Source organism: Carassius auratus, chromosome 40 (genome assembly GCF_003368295.1).
Source record: "Carassius auratus strain Wakin chromosome 40, ASM336829v1, whole genome shotgun sequence".
NCBI lineage: Eukaryota > Metazoa > Chordata > Actinopteri > Cypriniformes > Cyprinidae > Carassius > Carassius auratus.
The window spans coordinates 884404-907159 of record NC_039282.1 but is presented as its reverse complement, the minus strand read 5'-3'; the positions used below and the strand labels follow the sequence as shown (position 1 = coordinate 907159).

Here is a 22756-nt window from a genome sequence, read left to right as displayed (position 1 = left end):
TTATCCGCAAATGTGAGGTGAATTAATCCATAGACTCGTCAGAATATTCAGATATCCAAATTATTTCATTCGTTCAGGAAGGGTTACAATTTTTTGTTTCCAAACCAGAGGCAGTTTTTGCATTTAAGAGTCCCACATGTCTTTGTGTATTGTGTGCATGGTGTCTGAGGGATGAAAGCCTCTTGAGTTGTTGTCTCAGTCTCTCTGACAGGACTCCAGTGTCGGAGTGAAGTCACACAGCTTCTCTCAAAGTCATGAACACACGTCAACAGAACATTCATGGAAGGAGTTAGCTTTAATATAAACGATTCCTTTAATATTGTGTCTAACGAACACATACCCAACGCGTTTAAATAGTCTAAATACCTGGTCAGGGTCAGGTCTCTGAAGTGACGCCCGCGCGCTCCGGAGGCGGGCCGCGCGCGCAGCTCTCGCGCTCAGAGCCGTTCAGTGTGAAGTGTCTGGCGCTTCTCCAGCTCGTGTGGGATCTGTTCTCATGAGGAGACTTTAGACAGATGGAGGTGTTTGTGCTGCTGTCAGCGCTGCTGTGTGTCCAGAGCTCCGTCAGTTCTCCAGTCTCCACAGCTGATCAGGCTCAGGTGAGACCCTCACGAATCTTCTGCCGCTAAATGTTATTTTATTGTTATTAATGTTATACAAAAATGTTTCTACTATAACGTTCTTTGACTGTTTCATTTAATAGCTATTCAAACGTCAAATTGTTGTTGATTATAATGTTATTTAAATGTTACAAAAGAGCATTTCTTGGAACGTTTACCAACCACAAATAACATGAGGACGTTCCGAGAATTTTCTTCTAACGTTTTCAAAAAAAGAACGTTCCATTAGAACGTTGTCTCCTAACATTTTAATAACTTTTAAGAAACGTTCCTCTGTTTGCGGATATTTTTGAGTGCGTCTGTGCCTCATTTGGGATTCCAGCAATTTCATGCTTTTCAGATAAAAGCCATGCTTTTGGTTATACAAAAGAATGCATGCATTTTGGAGACATGTATTGTCCTGCTGTGCCCTTCAGCTATGGAAAATGAGCCTGTTCTGTGGTCAGAATAATTGGCTGTGTGCTGAACCCAAATAAGCATTTTCATTGTGAGCAGAGCACTGTCATTACATGTTCAGCGATGCTTCTGTCTCCAGAACTGAGAAACATTTACACAACAGCCACACAATCAAACAGTAAATCTGTCAAGAAACAAAAACAGCCACTGATAATAATTGGTGGTTTCAGTTTTTTATTGTAGTTTACAAGTTTATTCTCCTGATTATACTCTATCAGTGATTCTGTGCACTTGTTGAATTATTGTTTCCACTACTTTAATTATAAGTATTGCCTCGGATCTGTCAACATCTGGGACCCCCGGTTCAGATCTACACTACACCTACACTACAAGCAAATATGCAGTTTACATGCCAGTACCTGACAGAGACAGATCCGAAACTGATGCTTTCCTTTAGTTCCTCCACAGTTCGTTCTGTATTGCCTTCTAGGGATTTCACAACACAATAAAGGCCATCTTCTAAAGCATTTCAGAGGCACAGAAGCTCATATCCTCCTACAGATCTTCTTGTTTCATGCAGGGAACAACAAATGCTTTTGACTACCTCGATCATTGCTCATGTGGGCATCGGCTGCTGTTGTGTCTATGATAAAAATGCTAGTTCATCCCAAACAAGCTTTCAAACAAGCAAGTTTACACTGACATGTGAATACTCTGATCGAACTTCTCTGATACTAGATTGAAGCTGCTGTCACAGAGGGCTGATGGGGGTAATAATGACGTGTGTGTGTGTGTGTGTGTGTGTGTGTGCACAGGGTTTTCTGGAGCGATATGGATACCTGCAGAAGGAGAATGAATCTCACAGCGCAGCTGAAGTCAGGTCTGCCATCAGGTAAACCTGTCATGTACAGCGAGCTTTATCTGCTTTATTATAACTGTATGATCACTCTCAGGGTGTCAGTTTATCATCTCCTCCAAAGAAAAAATGCTATTTCCGTACACAAAAACAAATTGTCATTTGCAATGAAAACATAAATAAAACCTATACGAAATTAAGACATGTAATATATAAAAATATATCTAGACTATATACAGTAGATATGTATGTGTAATGTATTTTTGGGCATATGTTATGTACATGTATATCCATCCTAAAACCTGTCGATACATGATATTGTTGTTATAATAGTAAAAATTAATAAATAATAAATAATTTATATTAAATGAGTAAATATAAAATAGAGACATGTACATATACCTTATAAGTAACACATACTGTATGGCAATATCCCTCTCGATCCAGAACAATATGTCATTACATGTCCATATGGGATCAGTGGTTGCTTTTATTTCTCCATACATTCACTGTTTGATGGCTGTAGCTGTCATATATCAGATTTTCATATGGGTTAATCTGCTGTATATTAGTGATGCAGTGAAGTGCTCTGCTGTGTGTCAGAGCGTTTCAGAGGTGGTCTCAGCTGCCCGTCTCTGGAGGTCTGGACAGAGTCACTCTGGAGAAGATGAGCTCGCCCCGCTGCGGGGTTCAGGACGCCCGGGGTCAAAGGGTCAGCAGGGTCTTCTCAGGCCGACACCTCCGCAAGAAGCGTTTCGCTCAGACAGGTGAACACTTTTCATCAACTTCTGTTCAGTAGAATCATATCTAGAATCATCAAAAACTCTGAAAACTCATTCAGTTCTCATAAAATACAAAGTACAGAACTATAACTGCTGTCGCTGTTTATAAAGGAAGTCTCATCTCACAAAACAGACACTGTGTATCCAGGACATGGTCTTATATAGTTGAGATGTTTTTTTTTTTGTTTTTTTTTTTTTTACATAGTTTGAAGAAAATTTTGTATTTGAGCCTCAAAAGGTAACATAAACTGGAAAATATGTAGTTTATTTTTGTATTTTTTTACAGTGTGTAGACTAAAGAGCACCAAAAAGTTAATTCAGTTTGATTTAAGTACAATTTATTCTTAACTTACTCAACAAAACAGTGATGAAACTGAAAGAATGAATCCAGTTGATGTTTGTGTTGTTTGTTTTTTACTAAAAGATTTGATGTGATAAGAGGCAGACACAACATTTTCAGTCAAACTGTGCTTTGGTTTAACAGTGTTGTCTCAGACGCAGGAGTTTGAGTTGTTCTGTGACTGTTGGGTGGGCTCACATCTCTGAGAATAATGATGGCTAAATACAGTGGGACTCGTAATTACTGTCCATACTGAGCAAATACATGTCTAGTAGGTTAGAACATCCACACACACACACACACACACACACACACACAGACGCAGACACACATGTTTGTTTTTGTGTAAAGTGTGTTCATCCCATAGGTGTAATGGTTTTTATTCTGTACAAACTGTATCTTCTATGGCCCTTCACCAACCCTACACCTAACCCTAACCCTCACAGGAAACTTTGTGCATTTTTACTTTCTCAAAAAAACTCATTCTGTATGATTTATAAGCGTTTTGAAAAATGGGGACATGGGTTATGTCCTCATAAGTCACCCTCTCCTTGTAATACCTGTGTCATACCCATGTCATTATACACACACACACACACACACACGCACACACACACACACACACACACACAACACACACACTGAGCCTTTATTTCAGTGCAGTTCCAAAAACAGCACCACAGCAGCATCTGTTAGTCATTTCATTGATATCCATCTGCCTGATCTTCTATTTAACTAAAGATAATCCGAGATAGCTGACATGTAGGCCTACAGTATGATCCAAAAGATAATACAAATATATTCTGTGAAACAGTCCTTAGTATCATAGGACCTGAGTGAAAACAGCAAACAGAGTGTTTTAGTGAATGAGTGTTTTGTGAAGCTCGTAGTCTCTATGCTAACCTGAGGCGAGCTGTGTGAATTTGCCTCTTTGTGTGGGCATGTTTTTGTGACATATCAGGACACAACTCTGTATAATGACATGGTTATGACACAGGTATTACAAGGAGAGGGTGACTTATGAGGACATAACCCATGTCCCCATTTTTCAAAACGCTTATAAATCATACAGAATGAGTTTTTTTGAGAAAGTAAAAATGCACAAAGTTTCCTGTGAGGGTTAGGGTTAGGTGTAGGGTTGGTGAAGGGCCATAGAATATACAGTTTCTACAGTATAAAAACCATTACACCTATGGGATGAACACACTTTTCACAAAAACAAACGTGTGTGTGTGTGTGTGTGTGTGTGTGTGTTTGGCAGGGGTTTGAAGTCATAAATTCAGACCTGTCACTTTGAGAACTCACTAATACTTCAGGAATGCTCCGAGTATGTGTGCTTCATGTCAGTACCTGATGTCTGCAAACTCTTCTCACGATCAAAACATATCATCTGTAGTGAGCGCTGAAGGTTCATGATGACATCACATAGACGAGTTAACTAGCATAGACTTATTAGTGAAGATGATCATTTCCTATATCATTTAAATCAAAGATTTGTTTTCAGTCACAATACTCAATAGTCATGAAGGTCTTTGAGGGACTGGTTAAAAACGTCATCTGCTCCTCCATCCCGGATACTTTGGACCCTCTTCAGTTTGCTTATCGCCCAAACAGATCCACAGATGATGCCATCTCTCACATCCTGCACTCTTCTCTCACACACATCGACAGCAATAACAGGAACTATGTAAGACTGCTATTTATTGACTATCGCTCAGCTTTTAATACTATAGTCCCCATAAAGCTAGCTTCCAAACTCATAGACCTCGGACTGAATTCTTCACTCTGCGACTGGATCCTTGATTTCCTCACCGGCAGACCTCAAGTGGTGAAACTAGGCCAGTACACCTCCAGCTCCATCACCCTGAACGTAGGAGCCCCACAGGGCTGTGTCCTGAGTCCCCTGCTCTACTCTCTCTACACACATGACTGCGTGTCTTCGCACAGCTCCACATCGATAATCAAATTTGCTGATGATACTGTGGTTCTGGGCCTCATTCACAACAATAATGAGACCGCATACTTGGATGAGGTAGAGAAATTGACATCATGGTGCCAGGACAACTGTCTCTCTCTGAATGTGAGCAAAACTAAAGAACTGATTGTGGACTTCAGGAAGAGACAGCAGCAGCCCTATACTCCTCTCATGATCAGCGGGACCCCTGTGGAGAGGGTGAGCAGCTTCAAGTACCTTGGTGTAAACATCTCAGAGGACCTGACATGGACTACACACATTCAAACACAGGTTAATAAAGCCAGGCAAAGACTGTACCATCTGCGACAGCTGAGGAAATTCAGGGTCTCACCAGCAATCCTGAAAACTTTCTATTCAGGGGCTATAGAAAGCGTATTGACTCAGTGTATCTCAGTGTGGTATGGGAACAGCTCCAGTCAAGACTGCAAAGCCCTGCAGAGAGTTGTGCGCTTAGCTGAGCGCATCTCAGGGTCTGCTCTCCCCTCTCTGCAGGACATCTACCTCAAACGCTGCAGAAGTTGAGCTGCAAAAATCATCAAAGACTCCATCCACCCCAGTAAGCATCTTTTCACTTTGCTGCCATCTGGTAAGCGCTTCCGTAGCCTGATGGCAAAAACTGAGAGACTCAGGAGGAGTTTCTTCCCCCAGGCCATCAGGCTCTTAAACTCTAAACCAGCTTCTTAACATCCTCATGCCTCCACTTAATGTTCACTTTATCATTTTCACTTTATTCACTACCTCACATTGACACACTGACAGTGTCAACCTGTTTTGCACATTTGCTTCTTGTACATTCCTGAGTATCTTAATATTTAAGACTACAGTAAAATGCATATATGCACATTGTACATCCCTGTACATCTTAATATTTAAGACTACAGTTTACATTCATGCACATTATTTTGCGCTCTATATTTAATTCTACAATATACATTTTTTATATTTTATTCCTATATTTTTATTGTTTACTTTTATTTCATTCTTACATAGCTTTATTTATGTATATTTTAATCTGTGTTGTTTTCTTTAATAATTGCACTGTCCATGGAGCGGACCTGACTCACATTTCACTGCTGGTTATATATGCTATATATAATTTTGTATGTGACGAATAAAAATCTTGAATCTTGAATCTTGAATCTTGAATATAAAGCACAACTTGTCTTACCTCTCTCGTGTTAATACTTACTCAGTCTTGTGGATAATTTTTTTAAATAATCTGGAATGCTTTGTAGATGATTTTGAGCATAATTATTCAAATTTACAAACCCAAACATTAACCACACACTTTCTATGGGAGTATTTTGGCCTTGAAAGAGGTTCATCTAGTGATGTCAAAACAAAGAAATAAATGAACAAAACCTTAAAAGACAACAACAACACTTGTTATTATTATACACTGTTAATATTATGTTGGTTATATTATGCCCTAAAATATGAATTAGGAATTATGGTATAATAGAGAAAAGTCACACATATAGCTCTGAAAAGTGAGTTATTAGTGTTTTGGAGGTCTGTAATTATGTGTGTAATTCACAAAACCTCAGTCACATGTTGAGCTGATTACTTACTGAGCTCAGCTCTCATCAGTTCAGGACGTTTTGGGGGAATTTAGCTGATTTTTGGTGAATATGTAAAGTATATCAGACATCATTTTAATGATGTGTTTTTAAACGTGCCATTAATGTATAATAAAAAATGAAAAGTTATGTACCGGTCTAAATTGGGGTCAAAAATACACTTGATATTCAGTAATATCATCGACTGAACTGATGATATTAGATGAGAACAAAACTGTGAACTTTTACTGTTACTGTCCTGTTTAATACTGTGAAGTGAAGTGCTATAAAAAGGTGACTTGAGTATGAAGATAGTCTATACTATATAATTATAGTAGTTATCAACTGAAATAATAAAAACACTAGCAACAGCTTTGTTCTGGGGCCTTTTTGCACTTTACTTTACAACTTACATTAAACTTTTTACTTCCGAATTAAATATATATTTTTTTACCGGACAAATCTAAATGAAATGAAGCTGAACCTCAGATGGAATAAATCTCACACATGCTTATGTTCAGATAAAATGTCAGAATTAAACTTTGTTTTGATTCTTGTCTGTGCTTCCACAGAAGAGAAGTGGCACAAACGTCACCTGACGTATCGTATCATGAACGGGCCGCGTAATCTGTCTCCTAGTCAAGTGCATGTGGCGGTGAAGACAGCATTCCAGCTCTGGAGTAATGTGTCTGGACTCATCTTCCAGGAGCTCCAGCAGGGTCCTGCTGACATCCGGTTGGCGTTCTTTGAAGGGGAACACAATGATGGGACAGGAAATGCATTTGACGGGCCAGGTGACTCTTCCTTTCTTTATAAATAAATAAATTAAATTACCGTATTACGGAATATCCCATGTTATTTTATCCTGTTGACTGTATGCATGATTTAAAAATTTAGTAAGGAATAGCCATTGTACATACACACACACACACATATGAAAGATTTGTCAAGGATAGGGAAAAAGGGTGGGAAAAAAGGTGCATTCGTTCAAAACAGCTGTGTTCGATCCTTCGTTGGCTGTGCTGATTTAAATCTAGTAGTTCTGTTGTGTCTGTGTCACAAGTTCAGTGATAAAGGTAACTTAAAGATTATCTCTGGCCAATCAGTGATAACCAGATTTTACACGTCATGTTTTGGTAACGGTACGATTCACTTGGAACCTCAACTGAGATGGTACTAAAAAAAGTACCAGGTACTGTACCCAGTGGAAAACCCCCAAAAGTGAACTGTACCGAACCGTACCATTCGGTGGAAAAGTGCCATAAGAGGGCCATTGCTGTGAGTGAGTGAGTGAGTAAGTGAAAGGATGAGTGAGAGTGAGAGTGAGTGTGAGTGTGTGTGTGAGTGAGTGAGTGTGACTGAGTGAGATTGTGAGAGAGTGAGTGAGAGTGATAGTGTGAGTGTGTATGTGAGAGTGAGTGAGTGAGTGAGAGTGTGTGCGTGAGTGTGAGTGATTGAGTGAGAGTGAGAGTGAGAGTGTGAGCATGAGCGTGAGTGAGAGTGTGAGTGTGAGCGTGAGTGAGAGTGAGAGTGTGAGCGTGAGTGAGTGTGAGCGTGAGTGAGAGTGTGAGCATGAGCGTGTGTGAGTGTGAGTGTGAGCATGAGCGTGAGCATGAGCATGATCATGAGCATGAGCCTGAGTGAGTGTGAGTGAGTGTGAGCATGAGCATGAGTGAGTGAGAGTGAGACTGTGAGTGTGAGCATGAGCGTGAGCATGAGCATGAGCCTGAGTGAAAGTGAGAGTGTGAGTGTGAGAGTGTGAGCGTGAGCATGAGCGTGAGTGAGTGAGAGTGTGAGTGTGAGCCTGAGTGAAAGTGAGAGTGTGAGTGAGTGTGAGAGTGAGTGAGTGAGAGTGTGAGCGTGAGTGAGCGTGAGCATGAGCGTGAGTGAGTGAGAGTGAGAGTGTGAGTGTGAGCATGAGCCTGAGTGAAAGTGAGAGTGTGAGTGAGTGAGAGTGAGAGTGTGAGCGTGAGCGTGAGCATGAGGGTGAGTGAGAGTGAGAGTGCACTGCAAAATCTCCAGTGTTAATTTAACACTCTGAGTGTGGACTCATATAAACACTGAAGCCGAGTTAAAGTTAATGAGATAATTAAGAAATTAATTGAGTTATGATTGAGCATTATTGAAGACACTTGATGTTAACAAGCAGAATCACCAAACTTGAAAATCACCATTGGTGTGTCACCATTATAGTGGTCAGTGTTTGCTTTAGTTGGGATCTTGAACCTTCAGTTGTTAACTTTAGATTTTGTGGGCTGTGGTAACTGAAATATAACATATAGACCAGAGCAAAGACAATCATGTTTGTTATTGATTGTGATTTGAGCTAATTGTCATGGAGTGACTTGAAAATCTGAGTTCAGGTTTCTTTACTGTATACATAAATTAAATGAAAAAAAGTAAGCAATTCAAAAATTTTTGAATAATATGACGTTTTTAAAAGTTAGTTCTACATAAGAAATAAAAAAAAAATCAGTTTAGACACATAGACATCAGGAATCAGCGTGAGCATCACAACAACGGTGACCATCAAAAAGCATGTTGTAGCCAATAAAAACTCATCCATGGCTCCCATCATGCATTGCAGCATTAATAAATTGATATAGTGAATTTTTAGTATCCAGTTTTGTGATGTTCAGAGTAGATTGGTTTATCTGAAAATGCTGTTTGTCACCATTGTTGAGATTCATACGCTGATTCTTGTTATCTTTGTGTCTACAAAACAGCCAGTATAGAGAATATAGACTCTTTCATTGCGGAATCAAAGCTGTTACAATTAATAATGGAAGTTTTACTTAGAGAAAAGAGTTTAAATGAGCTCAGTAATTCAGGTCAAACAATGATTACATTAAAACATAATGTAATCGGTTTGGCAAGCCAAACACATTTTAAAAGTAAAAAGTCAAGCCAAGATCCCAACTAAAGCAAACACTCACCACTATAATGGTGACACACAAATTGTGATTTTCTCGGTTGGTGATTCTGCTTGTTAACATCAGGTGTCTTCAATAATGGTCAACTTCTTAATTATCTCATTAACTTCAACTCTGCTTCAGTGTTTATATGAGTCCACACTCCGGGTGTTAAATTAACACTGGGGATTTTGCTGTGTGTGTGAGTGTGAGTGTGAGTGTGAGCATGAGCGAGTGTGAGTGAGTGAATGTAACTGAGTGAGATAGTGAGAGAGTGATTGAGAGTGTGTTTGTGAGAGTGAGTGAGTGTGTGTGTGTGTGTGACTGAGTGAGAGTGTGAGCGTGAGTGAGAGTGTGAGCGTGTGTGAGCGTGAGTGAGTGTGAGTGCGAGCACGAGCATGAGCGTGTGTGTGAACTAGCTGTCAGAAAGAAAAGAGAGATAAAACACAGCTGGTATCACTTAATCGATACTGTGGGAAAGTGGTACTGAACCATTTCAAATATATCAATATAGATATGTATCAAACATTTATATTTTTGATTACATTATTAAGAAACACAAAATATTCAGGGCTTTTGAATAAACATTTGTGGGTGAAGTCCCAGAAGCTCTGTCCCAGTGTGATAGAATCATTGTACCAACCCTCTTATTGCAAAGTTATATCAGTCTTTCATCTAGGATACAGAAAGACACATGAAAGGTGTGTAATGTAACTATTTATTCCCTATTTCTTCTTTCTATACTGTAGGTGGTACTCTGGCTCATGCGTTTTTCCCTTTCCGTGGTGAAGCTCATTTTGACATGTCTGAACGCTGGACCCTGAACGGTCTCAAAGGACACAACCTGTTCCTGGTGACTGCCCATGAAATAGGCCACACTCTGGGATTGGTGCATTCGCCTGTCCGTCATGCTCTCATGTCACCGTACTATAAGAAGATGGGCTCGAATACACTGCTAAGCTGGGATGATATCACGGCTGTACAACAGCTGTACGGTAAACAAGCATATCATTTCTTGTCTGAACTTCCAGAAATATATATATTTTTTGTTCATAATATTGTAGGCTTTTAAACAACAAAGAACAGGGCTCTGGCCTTTACTAAGAGTGGGTGTCATTTACTAATTATTGCATTCTGAGAACAGAATAATTATAAATGAGCTCTTCTAATCTTAATTTATCTCTGCAGAAGACAGGATTACTCACATTCTGTGTGTACTATGTACTCTCTCACACACAAACACCTTCACAGAAAAACGACACATAAATGCTTAAATGTAGTCTCTACAACATATAGATTTCATTTTAGATCCATATTTAAAGACACATTACTGTTATGCAAACAATGCCATTCTCTTTAATAAGTGAACAAACCATTATATAATTTATATTCTTAAATATCATAATTGTACTGAATTTGTTCATTTTCATTTTAAAAATAATTGTTGGAAGGTATCATTATAGCAATGATGGGGCTGATTTTTGGGTGAAATATGACCCTTTCTTCTTGAGATTTAACCCAGATGCACAAACATACTAGTCCATATCTTATCAAACCCTTCCTGATGTTCTCACACAAGCGAGACAATTAATACAGCTAATTTTGTGAGGCGGTGGTGAAACAGGCATAGGGTCTTATGGATTTTTATTTTTTTTTTTTTTCCCAAATTCCATCTTTTCTCCCATTTTAATTAATAGAAATCATTTTTTGTTTTTGTTTTTACATTTACATTTTTCTGGACTTAATGGTTAAAATGGTTAAAATATATGTTATGAAATAAAAAGTAAGTTTAATTAATTGAAATAATGAAATTAACAAGTTAACAGTAATTTATTAAAAGTTTAACAAAAATAAATATTTAGAGCCCTAAATGCATTTTCCATTTTCTGCTTTATTTTTTCTGACTTCTGGTTTAATTAAATTTTACTGATAAAAACTTTATCCTATGACATTTTTAAGTTTTTTTTTTTTTTTTTTTAATTGGCATAAAACATTAATTTAATTAAAATGAAGTTTAAACAAAACCTTTATTTTATTTATTTATCATTTCCTTTTGGCAAACAAAACGCTGCACAACAGCAACATGGAAGAAAATTTGTATAATTATTTCTTTAAAAATAAAGTTTTAATAATTAATGTATCAGTATAAGAAGTTACACATACGTTCTGCTGTACAATAGTAATATTTCTGTCACAAGTTCAAGTTGTCACCATTCTTTCCAAACTGATTTTGGGGCGTGAATGTTTTGTTTGTGTGTGTATGGACGGTAGCTTTTGAAAATTAAGTGATTCTCAGAGCAGGTCTGGAGATGTTCTTCATGCATTTATGTCCTCATTTAGTGAAAAACATCACAAGTATCACGTGTGAAACCTCACATCTGTGCTATTCATTCACACAGAGAAACATGCTGGATTCATATTTAAACAGTCCTTATGTAGTTTCATATTCCCAGACACTAGTCTATATAACGATTTGATTTCAGTGAACTGACCTACTTTTGATTTATTCATTCCAAATTTGGCAAATTCTGTAACATTCTATGTTATTCAGTAAATACATTTTTTATGGCTGGATTCCATCCGTGATTTCCGCTTCGAGGAAATCATAGGACTCTACAGACAGAGATAAACAAAGATTGACACTGAAAGACAGTAAGACAAACTCAGCTCCAGTTCCAGGCCGGTGAAGCTGTCAGCTGTTTCTCAAACATGTGTCAGACACGTTTACACACGCCACCCATCCAGCGCATAAGAAGAGCTGCATACCAGCGCTAGTGTCAAAAACATATTTCAATGAGTTTGCCAGGCTCTTTCTTCCAGCCTTCCAGGGAAAGAAATCAGATATGATTTGAAACCTTTTTATTTGGACACGTAGGTTGGAAAATTCTTGGTAATCTGATGAAAGGTAAACCTTTGTTGTGGAGTATTTAACTTTTAGAAAATAAAATCTTTAGAATATAGTCTGTTTAGAATATGAATTCTGTCTATGTGTCGCAATTCTCAGATTTGAGAAAAAAACGAGTTGCCATCAGATGTTTTATTTTCAGACAAGACAAGCAGAATTCAGTGCATTAAATATGAGGGGACAAAGAGGATCCTTCGAAGAAAAATCTTTAAAAGGCCTTTTTTTAGCTCTTTATTTCTTAAAAACTCCTTAACACTTGATTTTTGATGAAAAGTGAAACTTCTAGGGATACCACAGTATTCGTAATGTGACATCTGTCACACCAGACCAAGGACTAACTGAACAGGGAGTTTAAACAAGGAACTAATGAGGTAATGAATGAGGACACAGGTGAACATAATGATAATCAAAGAAACTGAGAAACTAGGTCAACAAAGGACACAGGACAAAACTAACAACATCATGCATCTTTTTTGTTTTTTAAATATAAAAACTACTTCACTGCAACACTCCAATCCTGCAGATTTAAGTTTCCATCCTTCTATCGATCACACGTCTTCCTGCCTCCCACATTCATATGTGTATAAATGCAGATGTCATACACTTTGTCATGCATGTGTGTGCAGGTAAACCACCGGGGGATTCAGTGCAGCAGCTGGCGGGACGGGCTCTGAGATGGACCATGCAGGACTGGCAGGAGGAGGACTCTAAAGGAGGTTCCCTCACACCCCCTTACTGCCAGGGTTTCTTTGATGCCGTCACTATGGGTAAGAACAGCAAGACATGTCAATTCTTATGCTACTTAGCTTTCCTCGAGCGTGTAAAGCAGTGTTTTTCTGTAGATGAGGATGGGACAGTGCTGGTGTTTCAGGGCAGTCGTTTCTGGACGGTGTCTAACGGCAGTGTGAGCGCTCCTCTTCCTCTTCAGATGCGCTGGCCACAGCTGTCATTGGCTATTGAAGCGGCTGCCTTCTCCCCACTCGACAGCAAACTCTACTTCTTCAAAGGTAGGCTTTAAAGTGTTGCATGTTTACCAGATTTCAAAATCTTGCTTTTCTGACCATCGCTTTCAAATGCAATGCATTCAGTTTTACATTCAAAGTGACTTTTAAATCCATTTTTCTTCAGTAATTTGATATATTTCCAAGTGAAAAAGGATATTCAACAAGAAAAAAATATATAGGGCTGGACTTGATTTTATGCATTGGCAAACATGTAGACTGAATGTAAGTTTGCCAAGTTATGCTTATGAACAAGTTATGCTTATAACATGTGCTTATGAATTGTTCACAATAAGACCAGCAACTAGCATTACAAATGTAAATAGGTAAGTAAACAATTAAAAAAAAAGGACTGAAAAGGAACTTGCTACTGACAATACATATGCAGATACACTGCTGTGAGTATTCTAAAGGGTATTTGGTGTAATGAAATGTGTTAAAAAAGCACATCATTTTTCACATACTGTACATTATAGGGTTTCTACTCTATGCCCTGCCTTTCTGAAACACATACTTTTTTACAAAGGTGATCGTTCTGAAAAGCGAGGTGTGCTCCGATTGGCCAGCTATCCAGTGCATTGTGATTGGCCGAATGCCTCAAAGCATGTGAGGGAAATATTACGCCCCTTATCATACTGTGATGCGTGTCCTGGGGCCCGTTTCACTAAGGAGGTTCAACCAACTCTGAGTTTAAACTCAAACCCTGATTTGACTTGCCCTCTGATGGGAAACTCTTGAGTTTTTGATTACAGAACAGCTAAAATTAGTGGGTTTAATCAACTCTAAATTGACTGACTCTGAGTTAAGTGCGTGCACCACAACTATAAAAAGCCATAATCAATGGAGCGCCAATATTACAATTCACCATGGCAACAGCTCCCGCCAAAAAGCTGTCTGCATACTTCAGACTCAATACAAATATAATTCTTCTCAGTGTTGTAATATCACAGGTAAAAACTGGCAGAACATTAGATTAATGAACTAATAGCTAATCATTTTATGGTATCTCAAGAACAATATATATATATATATATATATATATATATACATACACATTATAATACTATTAATAATAATATTTTAAAGTGCTTTTACTTATTTTACAAATGATCTGCCAATAGAGTAAGAAACATACGGCAGTGGCTATTTACACTAAGTAGAATTAACATACTTTCCTAGTGATGGATCCTATTTACAGTAGGTTAAGTGCAAGTAGCTCTAGATGCTATTTAAAGAAAAAATGTACAGTGAAAATCGTGATATATTCTATTTACCATGTAAAATAACTTAATGTGTCGATGGAGGGTGGAGCTACAGTAGATGTGCTCTTAGTAATAGACAATCGTGTTTTCCATTTGCATTAAGATTATTTTTATTACCACACTGGCATATAATTTAAGTAAAATGCGCTTAATTTAGATCCCCCAGGGAACAAGACTAAGTATCTTATATAATTTTCTTATATAGAAAAGCAATCTCTATTTTCTTAATCATTTCATATTTTTACTGAAAAAAAGAAGAAGAAAAAAAAACATTTAGTAAGAAGAGCATTTTTCCAGCATGCATCAATGAAGTGTTTAAAAAGGGGGAGGAGACCGAAAGAAACTCTGGGTTTACCGAAGAAAACCTGCTCCTGACCAGGTTAGGTTCCTAGAGTAAGTTACCATGGTAACTGAACCCATCCCTTAAAATACGGAATCGTCCCGTATTTGAGAATAAAATAGCTCGTCCCGTTTTGAATCAATATGGGACGGGGTTTGTCCCGTATTTTCGGAGTTGTCTTCAATGCAGCATCTCATGCAGATCATCCCACCAGCTTTCTGTGAAGACCCGTCCTATTCTACCCCTGATTGGGTAATACTCGCTGCCATCGTCAGATTGATTGGTTTGTTTCAGGTTCACAGCCAATCAGAGTCAGAGGAGGGCGGGTCTCTTGGCAGAGAGTCGATTTGAAAGAATGGTCATTAGGTAATGTTAATTAATGTAGTTAACTAATGAACCTTATTTTAAAGTGTTACCGATTTGTTTATTACGGTTAAGGTGTAGGCTACAGTCAGACACATAAGCATTATTTTAATAAGCGATAAGATGGATATATATATAATAATAAATATACAGTGCCTATGTGAAGCAAATAAACAACTTAACTAATTTAAATGATTGCATTATTCAGTAGGCTACTGTAGAATTAACAATAGGCTATATAAAATAGATTAACTTATCAATAAAAATAAAATAAAGTTGTGTGTTTTACATGAATTTAGAAATGTTTGTAGATCAATTATTTATTATTATTTATTGGCCAGTAACCATATCCCCCTGGAGCCCAAGACTGGTTTCCCACTGAAGCTAAGGAGGGTTGAGCTGGTCAGCACCTGGAAGGGAGACCTCCTGTGAAAACTAGGTTGCTGCTGGAAATAAGTACACCCGGCTGCAGATCGAGGCGGGGCTGCACTTGGGGCGCCCCACACCTACTCTGATTGGTTCGATTGTCTTTCAAAGACATACATGATAGGAAATGTGTGCGTAGTTGGTGTAGGACGGAGAATGCTGTTTAAAAAGCTAAAAACACTGTACAGTTTTACAAAGCCTTTACTATGATGCAGTTTTTTATTGTTAACTTGTCTGATTTATTGAATCAAGAGATGTTAGCTGCTGCAAGTTTACTCTTCTTGACCAGATTAATTCACAAATGTATAATTGGGACATTCTAAAACCATGATTAACGTGAAAGTATGTGGCTTTATGCATTAAAACAGTGTTTTAAAAAGACCAAACTCAGTAAACAAAATATTAATAAAGCATTCTATTTACAGACAATCAGATATGAGCACAGAATACAAACACAAAGCATTTAATTCCCACCCAAAACCTGCTTCTGTAAATAAAATGTGTTATTAAAAATGTTTACTGAGTTGGGTCTTTTTAAAACACGTTTTAATGCATTACGCCACATTACGCATTTTTCTTGTAGTCTAATGGTTTCCTATGGGAGGAAAACGCTTAACACATTATTAAACACATTGCATTCTTATTCTGGACTCATCTGCCTGTCAGTGAATAGGATGCTTTATTATTAAATTGTTTACTGAGTTTGGTCTTTTAAAAACACAGTTTTAATGCATGAAGCCACATTAAACGTAGAATGTCCCGAATCATTCCAGCTGATTGAAAATAATCGACTCAATGGTCACAAAATGGATATCGGAGAAGATACCAATTTAATATAAATAGATGATACTTTATAAAGTTTATCTCAATATTTGACAGTGGCTGTGAGACTGCACTAAAATAAGAGCACAATTATCATGAAATAGTGTTCTTTACTATAGCAACGGTTTACAGGTATGTCCTTTCAGAATCATCACTGGCCAATAGAAATAAAAGTTTATCGATTTCTTCACTTTCAAATAACGAGGAGCAGCATATTTTCCTGAAATAAATGGGAGAAAAAGTCTATGTTTTGCAATTTAGTAAAGAAAATTAAACGTTTCATAAAAATTGAATTGGCAGACACATTAGACTATCGCAGTGTATTTTAAATGCTATATAAATTAAAACAGTAATGATACACCCCTTTCATTTTCCTTTCTCATGCTATGATGATATGAAATAATCATATTTTCTAAAATTATTTAATTCATAATTCATTCTTCTATCTGAAGACCTGGTCGTCTTACTGTGGATAATCAACCCAATTAATTTACTATATTTGTATGTTAGCCTAAAGATCAGCTTAATTTAACAAAACAAGGATTTCAGGGACATGGCGAGTTAGGCTAATGTTTTTTTTCTTTCTTCTTTTGTGCATTATGAAGGCTTTATAAAACTGCACAGCGTTTTTAGCTTTTTAAACAGCATTCTCCGTCCTACACCAACTATGCACACATTTCCTATCACGTAAGTCTATGAAAGACGATTGAACCAAACAGAGTAGCAGGCTGCAGCCGGGTGCTTCTCGCTAGAAGAGGTGCTAGAGAGGCCAGCAGGGGGCGCTCACCCTGTGTTCTGTGTGGGTCCTAATGCCCCAGTGTTGTGATGGGGACACTATACTGTCAACAAGCACCGTCCTTCGGATGAGACGTTAAACCAAGGTCCTGACTCTCTGTGGTAAATAAAAATCCCAGGATGTCTTTCGAAAAGAGTAGAGGTGTTACCTTGGCATCCTGGTTAAATTCACCCATTGGCCTCCGACCATCATGGCCTCCTAACAATCCCCATATCTGCTGATTGGCTTCATCACTCTGTCTCCTCTCCATCAGGAAGCTGGTGTGTGGTGGGCGTTCTGGCGCAATATGGCTGCCGTCACATCATCCAGGTGGATGCTGCACACTGATGGTGGATGAGGAGATACCCCCTGACTATGTAAAGCGCTTTGAGTGTCTAGAAAAAGCGCTATATAAATGTAATGAATTAAATTATGTGGTTTCACAGTTTGGATGGTGTTACTGTCTGCAAACAATGACAAATATTTTATCCAAAATCACTGTTCACGCCACCTTATACAATTACTAAAGTTCATTGGCAATTAATATTTTTATGAAAACATGTTTTAAGTTGTGATTTACCACCACTGGCACGTCATCGGACCTGTGGTCATCGTGGCCCCGAGGGGTGTACCCAACTTACCCTTACCCTACTTTCTCAGGTTTGACAAACCTTCCACTCTGAAAATTTCCCTCATTTCAGGGTTAACATACTCAAAGTTTTCACTTAACCTCCTTTGTGAAACAGGCCCCTGGTCCGAACACCAGCGAGGCAAGATAATAACAACAAAACCTGTTAAAACAAGCCACTTGTTCATTTGTTGCATTGATTCAGATGGCTCTCTCACGGAGTCATCTGAAGTCAGTAAAACAGACAGCATCGAGGCACTATCAGAGTGATATTCACATACAAAAAACTAAAATGAAAGGCTACTTTTTTGTGTGTTTTAATGTGAAATATGTCAAGTTTTACTGAAGTGAGTAATAGTTACATGAATGCGAGACATAATGCAAGACACTTCTCTAATAAAAATAATAAAACATTTTTTTTACTTAAAGAGCAGAGGGTTAAGCTGCATGTACTTCACCCATCTCTGTGTTGTTTTCTTCTGGCAGGACGGCGGATCTGGCGTTACTCAGGCTCTGATCTGGACCCTGGGTTCCCCATGAAGAGCAGTGATCTGGGTTTGCCGAATCACTCTGACTGTGCCTTCTTCTACCATCCTCTGGGACACATGGTGCTCTTCAGAGGATCCCGCTACTATGTCCTGAACCTGGAGTCTCTCAGCGTGGAGCCGTACTATCCTCGTGCCCTGCATGACTGGAAGGGGCTTCCACGCGGACTCAACGGGGCCTTGACTCGACCGGACGGAAAGCTGTATTTCTTTAAAGAGCAGCAGTACTGGAGGTTTGATCCTGGAAAGGTGCGGATCACTGCAGCTGGACGGTGGACAGAGAGACTTCCGTGGATCGGTTGCCAAACAACTTCATCATTACAGGGTAATGACATACTCTGACCAGCAGAGGGAGGCAAATGTGATTAACAATAATACCTGACAGAAACCTCTTAGTGTTGAGGTCTACAAATGCCACCAGAGATGTTTTATGTTGAGTTTATCAATGCTTGATTAATAGGTAACATAATGACACTGCATTTTTGCAAAAAATCAGTTGTTAAGTATGTTCAAGCAGCTGAATATTAGCCTAAGGTTTAATTAAGAAAGATGACAAACAGAAATCTAAATATTTAGTCCAATTTAAATGATCAGCCAAATAACACGTGTTGGGTTGTTTACCAATATAAAATGTTATGCTAATCAAAAGTATCAGTCGCTATCTTAGCTGTAATATATTCCTTAAAATAAATCTTATGCTGGAAAACTCAAAAACCAACTGGTGATGTCATTAAAGGGGAACATATTATGTCACTTATTTATAAGCTGTAATATAAGTCTCAGGTGTCTGTGAAGTTTCAGCTCAAAATACCCACAGATCATTTATTATACGATTTGTTTGCACAGAATTGTATGGCATGGTTTACTGTTCATATGTTTAATGAAAACTAATATGTAATATATATATATATATTTTTTTTATTTAGAATGTTAACAAAAAAAGACAGAATGTAAAGTAAATAATTTAATATATATACCTGGACTTGGGCTAATTTGTGTTTTAATAAAGCATGTTGCTGTGGTGTTATTATAAGCACTGTCCATTTATTCAATTAACACATCATGTGTTAAATTAATTAAAAATACATAAAAAAATCAAAATGCAGTGTCACTGAGCAGACAGAGAAGTGTTATTTTAGCATCATTAAGATACTATTATAGTTTTTATTCATATTTTGAATCAGTTTTTATTTGAAGATTTTCCTTTTTAAGGTTTTTAAGTTTAGTTTATATATATATATATATATATATATATATATATATATATATATATATATATATATATATATATATTAGGGCTGCACGATTAATCACATGCGATTGTCATGCGTGTCTCGTCAGAAAAGATGGTTATGTGATTAGCAGTAAATGTCCATCAGCTGCTTTCAAAAGAAAACTTATTATACAGAGCCGTAGTTCGCTGAAAAGCTACGCAATATCGCGTTCATAACCGCATGCGATTTATCTGAGATTATGAATGCGATATTGCGCAGCATGTCAGTGAACTACGGCTTCCCATCACACTAGATGTGTACTGACATTGCTCAGAAGTCAGATGTTGGTTGAAAGTGAAAACCCAACTTCTGTTTGGTGTCAAACTCTAGCGGAAATACTCCAAAAACAGTATTACCAACTTCACAAGATTTATTTCTGTCATAAATGTAAAAAAAAAAAAAAAACTCTTATTGAGATTAACAGAGATGCTGATGGTTTATTGAAAATAATAGTTTAGTTTGACGTTACCTTTATGGTGATCAGTACATAGGCAGTTTGACTCTTTTTGGCGTTACTGTTCATTTAGCTGCTTTGCTGATATTAAGTTTACTCATGTAGCAATCTGATCAGCTGGTTTAATCAAGTGTCCAACCTATGCCATTAATGTAATATAAGTGGCATAGCAGAAAATATACACACAATCTTGCAAATTTGTGCATTTTTTTTTGTCTGATCTTTCTAAATTACGTTGTTCATGAATCTTCTCAAACCTCAGAATGCTTAGACACACAGAGACCTCAAGAATTAGTGCATGAATCTCAACAAGGGTGACATGCTTCATGCCGCATTCTGGGTGCCAAAGATCAGTTTTGTATTATGTACAAAGAATACATTACACCATGAAGCATGTCACCATTGTTGAGATTCATATTTTTTTATTCAGTATTTTTTTTTTAAATCCTTGAAATTTAAAAAAAGTGTCAGGCTGTTGAGCTGTAAACTCACTTTAATAAATAATACTTAACTAACACCACATATTAGTTTGGTTGAAAACAGATAACCAGACCACATATATGGTAATATATTAATCATCAGCAAGCAGCCAACACTATCAAACCACATGTTCTCTTGCTGTTTTTGCCGCAATAAAAATGCCAGCAGATAGAAAGAACGTCACTGACAAGTCAAGTGTCAAATTGCATAACTAAAACCAACACTTACCACCATTATGGTGACATTGAACCAAACTATTACTTTTAAACAGACATCAACATCCACATCTAAACATCTCCTTAAATCTTAATTAGAATGTTAGGGGATAATGTTCTAATCATGTTATTGATAAACATTTTTAGAATGTTTTTAGAGAATATTATCCTATCTTTTGAGAGAACGTTCTGGGAACAAAAATAAAACTATCCGCTAAAAACATTCGTAGAACATTTTATAACACCAAAAAATTCTAGCTGGGAAGTGCCGCTCCATTTGAAACCAGGTGATGTACATTTACTGCTAATCACAGAACCGGCTTTACTGAAGAGACAGGCATGACAATCGCATACGATTAATCATGTAATCATGCGGCCCTAATATATATATATATATATATATATATATATATATATATATATATAAATATAAATATATATATAATGTCTATATAGTTTTTATAATTTTTGTCAATTTTAGGCTTATTTTATTATGTCAATTGTTCAGTTACTTTTCTTGAGTAGATCGGTGCTGCTTTTCTTTTATCAATCACCAGTACAATAAAAAATGCTGGGTTGTTTTTTTTTAACACAAATGCTGTGTTTAGACTGCTGGTTAGGACACTGGGTTGTTTTAACCCAATTTTGGGTTGAAAGTTGGTCTTGATCATAACCCAGCAGTGCTGGGTTGTGAATGTGGACATGAAAGAGAACACGCACGTCAAGTTAACATCGGAAGATGCCAGTGAACCCGCCGTTTTCTTCAGCGAGAAAGAAGCAAGAAGTGAATGAAAGACATTATGCTAAGTAAGCATTCAAAATGTAAAGTAATCATTCCTTGTTTATGTCCGGGAGTGTTTTGAGGTTTCATGAAAGACGGAAATAAAAAAATCTTATATTGAAAAATACACAGACTTGATTTTATCCTCAGAAACGTAGCTCTTTTACTGAATGGAAGAGGTAGTTTTAATATAATGCCCGTGAGTGTTGCTGCCATTTGTACTGAGTTTGAGCTCAATTATTGCCACATTATTTTTGTAGACAATTTTGTTGTTAAAAATTGTCCCAAGGTTACGAATGTAATCCTAGTCCCTCGAAGGAATGAGATGCTGTGTCGAACTATTTGGGGATTGATTTTGGCGAGACCAACTCTGAATATCATGTGCAATCTGTCCAATGGAAGGGTGTGACATCATGGGCAGGGTGACGTAACAACCAGGAAAGACCTGCTATAAAAGCACATGCCGCACAGCTGGCTTCAGCTTCGAGTAGGGAAGCAAGCGCCGACAGGAGTGTGATGCGACGTAGCGTCTCGTTTCTTCGAAGAACTAGGGTTATGTTCGTAATCTTAGGACATTCCTCTTCAGGAACTCGAGCTGCGTTGAATGATTTGGGGAATGATTTTTTGGGGAGTGGACCATCCTGCAGCAATGTGCCATGTCGGGTGCAAAGTCTAGGTAGGTAGGGGCCACCAAAGGGACCTACAGTTAAAAGGGTCAGATGTCTATGTGAAATATCTTGAATTGGCTCAAATGGAGCTTACAAAGAGCCTCTAAAACCACAACCAAGTCCCAGGGGGGAACAAGGGACCATATTGAAGGCCTCAGCCTCATTGCACCGCAGAGGAAATGTGTCACTAGGGGTTTGTAGAAACTCCAGAACTGTACCAACTGGACAATTAACAGGGTCAAGCTGGTGGTCTCTCCATCTTGAGGTGAAGAGTTTCTATCTCAGGGTATACCGTTTCCTCATTGAGGGAACTCTGGATTGGAGGAGTGTCTTACCAACCTTGGTTGAGAGACCGGATGCTATGAGTTGTGCCCCCT

At 37.8% G+C, this 22756-nt stretch overlaps 1 protein-coding gene across 1 annotated transcript; it reads left to right on the top strand.

Annotated features, from left to right (window-relative positions):
* Positions 1–376: 376 nt before the first annotated feature.
* Positions 377–19096, top strand: mmp28 (matrix metallopeptidase 28). Its single transcript, XM_026225874.1, has 8 exons — positions 377–599; positions 1832–1908; positions 2476–2639; positions 7101–7322; positions 10190–10435; positions 12972–13112; positions 13188–13352; positions 18449–19096. The coding sequence occupies exons 1-8, from the start codon at positions 516–518 to the stop codon at positions 18847–18849; spliced, it is 1500 nt and encodes a 499-aa protein (XP_026081659.1). The 5' UTR covers positions 377–515; the 3' UTR covers positions 18850–19096.
* Positions 19097–22756: the final 3660 nt, after the last annotated feature.

Coding starts and splice junctions, on each gene's coding strand:
- mmp28 (XM_026225874.1), top strand. CDS start 516: ATGGAGGTGTTTGTGCTGCTGTCAGCGCTGCTGTGTGTCCAGAGCTCC. Junction 1,909..2,475: donor GAAGTCAGGTCTGCCATCAG/GTAAACCTGTCA, acceptor GCTGTGTGTCAG/AGCGTTTCAGAGGTGGTCTC. Junction 7,323..10,189: donor AAATGCATTTGACGGGCCAG/GTGACTCTTCCT, acceptor TCTATACTGTAG/GTGGTACTCTGGCTCATGCG.